Consider the following 7,500-nt stretch of genomic DNA (forward strand, 5'->3'; position numbering starts at 1 on the left):
TTGCTGTAGCTTTTTCGTCATTGTTATTACTACGATTATTATTCATGTTTGTTGCTATTATTGCCATTAATTTTATAGTAGTAGTAGTAGTAGTAGTAATAGTAGTATTACTGCTGGTTATTATAATTATAATTTTTATTATTGTTGTCATTATAATTATCATTATCATTAATATTAGCTTTATTATTGTTGCTTTAACTATTATTACTATTATCATTATTTCATTATCATTATCATTATAAGTATTAGTATCATCATCATTATTGTTATTATTATTATTATTATTATTACTATTATATTTACTGTTATTAGCATCATTATCATTATCAGTATTCTATATTATTGTCTGAATCATTATCACTTTTGTTGTTATTATTAGTACTATATTGATTACTACTTTAATTATCGCCATCATAATTCATTATCATTATTTTTATTATTATATTCGTATTATTGTTACTGTTATTACTATTATTATAATTGTTATTTTTATTATTGCCTTCATTATTGTTTTATCCTCATTATTATCATTATCTGTTTTAGCATTAGTATTTCAGTATCTTTAATAACATTTTTGTTATTGTCATCACCGTTATTGTTAGCATCACAACCACCATCATCATCATCAATATTATTGCCATTGTTGTTACTGCTGCTCCAGTTGCTTTCGTTTTTGTCAGTGTCAGTAATTAGCGTATATTTTGTTGTTTCTGATATTCTTAAGACCAGTAGTTGTAGTTATCAATGCAGTGTTTTAATACTTACCACATAACATCATGAGATACATTCTTCCTTAAAATAAACCATTTCTGATATTTTTCATATCGAAAAAAATCATAGGTGTCAAGTAAAATTTTACGGGAGGCCTTTTCAGTGGCAGCGAACGTGTGCATTTATGATTTTGAAATAAATTCCATTGCAGAGAGGATCTTCCCAAGGAAAATGAATCTACTTTCCTGCCATTTAATTCACAAACTTATCATTATTAGGAACAGATACTTTTGTACACACTCTCTATCCCATTTCTCCTTCATGTAGAAGTGACTCCGTCCTATGAATGCCAAACGTCAAAAAATATTGCGCAACACATTACCACAGACACTTTGAATTGATTACCGCGTTATTCTTCCATTTCCAAAGCAATATCAAATACAGCATGGCACTTTCTTTCTTCAAACAGAAATGATCTAAAAGATGGCCCAAAGTCCCCGAAACGTCACCACTTTCCCTCTTTCCCAAAGCAACAACCCAGCGAACAAAGAAAACACGCAGACGCCACACAACCGCTCGACCATAAACAGTGACAGACCTCACTCTCCCAATACAGTGTGTTCGGAATGACATTTCACTAGTTCTGGCACTGTTCATTGGCACTCCCTGGGTGTTAGACGAAGCTCTCGTCGTTGCCTGGGTGCCGCGGGCTGCTTGGCTCCCTAACCAAGACTCGCCCGCTAGTGCCATTGGGTGGCACCGTCTCGCCCGGAGCTCCCTGCGGAGGAAAGGGGAGGAGCGCATGTGATTTGGAGCAGAGACGTCTATTTGGGGAGAAGGGATGGCTGTGGAGGAGATGGTTTTCTTGGGGATGGCGACTGAGAGGATTATGGCACTAACAGCAATTATGAAAATAGTCATAATGGTGATGATGATAATGATAATGATAACAATAATCATAATGGAAATAATTATAATAAGGATGTTATGATCGTTATTAGTATTACTATAATTATAATCAAAATCATAATAATGATAATGATGGTTATGATAATAATAATAATGATAATGATGGTAATGATAATAATAATAATGATAATGAATATAATGATGATTACAATTAAGATGTTAGATATGATGGCAATGACGATGATTCTAATACTAAAGTAATGCTGATAATAGTGATGGTAATATGATAGTGATAATGATGATGATTTTGTAGATAATAATAATGATAATAATAATCTTAATGATCCTGGTAACGATAGTGATAATAACAATAATAATAATATTGATAATGATAATGATAGTAATAGTATTAAGAACAATAAGAACAAAAATAATAAAGATAACAATTATCATTATCATTGTTATTATTATAGTAATAATGACATTAACAGTAACAATACTAATGATAATATTACTAAAGATAATGATAATAACAATAGTAACAAAAGCATATTCTTTAAATAGTGAATAACGTGAGTACAAAGAGAATGTGTATGTGTATGTGCGTGAGTGTTCGTATGTCTGAATGTGCATTTTTTCTGCACATGCCCTTGTAAAGCATAATTAGTATTGCCAATATCATAATTCATGTGCCGATGACCATTTAGTATCACTGCTAGTATTACCATTATCCTATTTAATCTGTTACCTATCATATACTATCATATTATACACTAATTACAGTCAAAATCAGAGTTGTTTCTACCATGATGAAAATGACTGAGATTGATGCAATTCAATTAAGCGCAATGGCCTAACTATCGTTTAATTCGTCATTCACTGCGACCCGTCTGCATCGGTCTTATTAGTAGTATCGTTTTGGTTCTTATTATTGTCATCATATTCATCTTTGTTGTTATTATTGTCATTATTGTTATCATTATTATCATCATTGTTATTATCATCACTTATTATATTATTATCACTATTATTATTGTTGTTATCATTATTATTATCATCATCACCACCAACACAGCCACCATCATCATTATTATTATTTTCATTATTATTAGTATGATTATTAACATTATTATTGTTATTATCATTAATATCATTATGATTATCATTATCATTATTATTGCTATTATTATTACTATCATTATTATTATCATTATAATTATTGTTATTATTATTATCATTATTATTATTATTATTACCACTATCATTATTATCATTATTGTTCTTCTTATTCATCCTCACTCGCATGCTCTCGCCGCTCACTTACTTTGCCGTGGGAATAAACAGGCCTTCTTCTGGAGGGTATAATCTCAGGGCATTTCTCTCCTTCAAGGAGTTGGGCGGTTTCTGGCAAGGAAAAAATATAAGCAGACAGCGTTATTAATCATTGGTTCATACATTTCAAGAAGGATGCGTGTTTAGTTTGTTTTATAATATGATAATGGCATTGTATATGATAATGATATTACGGAAGATAATTATGAGCTTCATATGAATACCATCTTAATGATCATTGTAATAATGGTATACTAGTACTGAAATTATTATGGTGATTATAAGGATTTCCATGTTGTTTATAATGATTTGGAAATTATAACGATGAATATGATAATTGGATGTCCATAAAAGCAATATTCATTAAAAGGATAATAACAATAATGATAGCGATAATACCATTAGTACTTACAGTGACGATGAACTAAAAATGATGATGATAGTAATGATAATAATGATAGCAATAATTATGATAATGCTAATAACAGTAATGATAATAATAATGGTGATAATGGTAATAGTAAAAATAATAATGATAAAATAACAATAATCATTATAATCATTATTATAGCAATAATGAACTTAATAATAATAGTAATGATAATGATAGCAGTAATAATGATAATAACTATCACTATTGTTATTATTACAGTTATTATTATTATTGTTGTTGTTGTTATTATTTTTATTATTATTATTATTATTATTATCATTATTATTATTATTATTATTATTATTATTATTATTATTGTTATTACTATTATTATTATTATTATTATTATTATTATTATTATTATTACTATTATTATTATTATTATTATTATTATTATTATTATTATTATTATTATTATTATTATTATTATCATTACTATTGTTATGAAAATGGTGATAACAACAATGATGATACTGATAATCATGATGATAATGAAAATGAAGATGATAATGATAATAGCAATAATAAAGGCGATAACACTGACTAACATGACCTTTGGATATGCGGAACACGAAGATAAGAGGTACTCGCCTCTCCTTCTTTCACCCTTCGCCTCTCCCTTTTCATTTCCCTCTCCAACTCTCTCCCCATTTCCTTCACCCTCTACCTTTCCCTCTTCCGCCCTGCCCTCCCCTCTCGCTCCCAAATTTTCCTTAAATTCAATCTTACCCTCCCACTCTAAATCCTAATCTACACCTCCCACTTCCCTCCTCTTCCCCCTTGAACTCTTCCACTTCCTTCACTCCCTTATTTCCTTCCCTAGCCCTCCTAGCACTCCTTTCTAATGAGCCCTGTCTCCCTCCCCTTATCCATCGCCTTTTCCTCTTTAAGTCCCCTCCGTTTCCCCTTCCCCATTTCCCTTCTTTCTTGAAGTTCCCTTCCCCTCCTTTACACCTTCATTACCTTTTCCCTCCTCTTCCTTTCCCCTTTCCCCTTACCTTACTTTTTTCTCCAACCATCGGGAAGGTAAATGTGTATTTACTGGCGGTCTAACTACATCACTGTGGTGTACTTGCCACCCTTTGATACCTATGTTGTTAGTTATGACCCTTTTTTACACCAAAATGAACGGTCCTCAAGTCCGTAATTTGATTTCAGGCGCAAAGTATGAATGTAACGTTCGACCGGACGGGCAGACGAAACACAAGGAAAATTTTAGATAATAAAGCTGATGATACTAGCGATAATAATGTTAATGATGATGGTCATATTAATAATGATGATTGATGATAATAATGACAACAATAATAATGATGATAATACTGGCAAGGCTAGTAATGATAATGGTAATAGTAACAATAAGAAATTGCTAATGATAATAGTAATGGTAATAATAGATATGATGATGATGTTAACAATATTGATGAAAATAATTATCACAGTTATAATAACAATATCAAAAGTTTAAATAATGATGATGATTAAAATAATAGTGATGGTAATGATAATGAAGATTATAATAATAATGAAAATGATAATAATAATATTTTCATGATAATGATGATAATAACGATACTAATGATTGCCATATTTTTGATAATAGTAATAGCTATAATGGTGATAATGATAAAGATCATAATGATGATAATGGTAATGACAGCGATAAGTAATAAAGTAAGGATAATAATTTCAATAATATTTGCAATAATGATAATACTGATGGCAATGATAATAATGACAATGATAATCATAACTATAACAATGATAATGATATCAATAATATATGGTGATAATATCAATAATAAAAATGGTATAATGATAGCATGATAACAAAAATAATGATGACAAATATGATAAGTGTTATGATAATGATGGCAATATTAATGCTGATACTGGTGATGATGACGATGACGATGAATATACTAATAATCATAATCATAACAATAAAAATGATAATTATGATAATAATAATAATGATAATCATAATTAATAATTATAGTAATACTAAAAATAATCATAATAACAATCACAATAGCATCAGAAATCCTATAATAGTGATGATAACAAAAGTTTAATAAGAGATAGATTCCTTTCCTCTTATACTCCACATCTTCCCTTCCTCCCTCACTAATCTCGCTCTCCCTTCGCCTCTAACCGCTCCAAGCAACATTCCTCAGATTCCACTCTCTCTCTCTCTCTCCCTCTCTCTCTCTCTCTCTCTCTCTCTCTCTCTCTCTCTCTCTCTCTCTCTCTCTCTCTCTCTCTCTCTCTCTCTCTCTCTCTCTCTCTCTCTCTCTCTCTCTCTCTCTCTCTCTCTCTCTCTCTCTCTCTCTCTCTCTCTCTCTCTCTCTCTCTCTCTCTCTCTATATATATATATATATATATATATATATATATATATATATATATATATATATATATATATATATATATATGCATATAATTCTCTCGCAATCTATCTGTCTATCTATCTATCTATCTCTATCTATCTATCTATCTATCTATCTATCTGTCCATCTCTATCTATCTCTGTCTATCTATTTATCTGTCTGTCTGTCTATCTATCTGTCTCTATCTATCGATCTCTATCTGTCTATCTCTATCTATCTCTATTTATCTAACTGTCTAGTTATCTATTTATCTATCTATCATTTTCTATCTATATATCTATCTATATATATATATATATATATATATATATATATATATATATATATATATATATATATATATATATATATATATATATATATATATATATATATATATATATATATATATATATATATATATATATACACACACATATATATATATGTATATATATATGTATATATATATATATATATATATATATATATATATATATATATATATATATATATACATATATATATATATATATATATATATATCTATATATATATATATATATATACCTATCTCTACCTACTTACCTATCTTTTCCATGAATGTATACATATATGTAACATATGGTCTTACCGTTTGCTGTCTTCACAAGGTCAGGGCCGTCGTCCTCATCGTCGTCGTGGTGTGTCGGGTCGTACCGAGAGAGGTTGTTGGACGACATCGTGCACACGGTCGACGACATTCCTCCTCCTCCTCCTCCATTTCTTCCTCTTCCTCTCAACCCTCTTCCTCCTCCCCCTCCTACGCCTCCTCCTCCTCCTCCTCCTCCAGTTCCTCCTCCTTCACTGTCCGTCATGTCTCCTTTTCTCGGTCCTTCGTCTCGGCGGAGGCATCTGCATCTGCGTGAAGGGAAAACAGGGAAGGAACTTGATAAATGCATGGGGCAAGGATGGATGGCGAGGAAGAGGATGCAGTGAAGGGCAGGAAGTTTATTGCAGTGTTGGGGTTTGTAATGATGATTAGTTGCAATAGTACTGGCAGAAGTAGAATTATTTGATATCATTATCATTTTTAATATTATTATTACTTTTATAATCATTATTATCATCATTTATCATTGCTATCATTGTAATTATTATTACTATTATCATTATCACTACTGTTATTGTAACTACTATTATCATTATCATTATTATCGTCCTTATTTTTATAATTTTTATTCTTATTATATCATTATTATTATTATCATTATCATCATCATCATCATAGTTATCATTATTACGATTGCTGTTATCACTATTGTTATTATAATTTTTACTATAGTTAGCATTATTATAGATAAAATTATCATTGCTTTCATAAGCATTATTATCATTATTATTACTATGATTGTTCTCTTTATTACTATCATTGTTATTGTTAATGTTATAGTAATTATTGTCATCATTATTATCGTTGTCATTACTATTGTCATTATCAATGTTATTATATCATTATCATCATCATTGTTATCATTATTACTATCATTGTTATCATTATTATTTATATTGTTTTTACTATTGTTGTCATTGTCATTATTATCATTAATACTATCATCATTACTGTTATTATTATTATTATTATCATTATTATTGATATCATCATCATCAATATTATCATCATTATCATTATTAGCATCATTATCATTGATATTATCATTACCATTTTATAATTATTATTATCATTATCATCATCATTATTATTAT

The 7,500-nt window shown here is 29.3% G+C and overlaps 1 protein-coding gene across 1 annotated transcript in view; it reads right to left on the reverse strand.

Moving 5' to 3' along the window:
* Positions 1–7,500, reverse strand: part of LOC138867510 (nephrin-like) — a 45,129-nt gene that overhangs the window by 2,501 nt on the left and 35,128 nt on the right. Inside the window, exons 6-8 of the mRNA XM_070143359.1 lie at positions 6,389–6,654; positions 2,945–3,024; positions 1–1,489 (exon numbers count right to left, since the gene is read on the reverse strand). The exon at positions 1–1,489 is cut by the window's left edge and continues 2,501 nt beyond it. Coding sequence (XP_069999460.1) covers positions 1,385–1,489; positions 2,945–3,024; positions 6,389–6,654 — 451 coding nt within the window. The 3' untranslated portion in view covers positions 1–1,384. The remainder of the gene's footprint in view (positions 1,490–2,944; positions 3,025–6,388; positions 6,655–7,500) is intronic.

Source organism: Penaeus vannamei, chromosome 30, assembly GCF_042767895.1.
Source record: "Penaeus vannamei isolate JL-2024 chromosome 30, ASM4276789v1, whole genome shotgun sequence".
NCBI classification, from domain to species: Eukaryota; Metazoa; Arthropoda; class Malacostraca; order Decapoda; family Penaeidae; genus Penaeus; species Penaeus vannamei.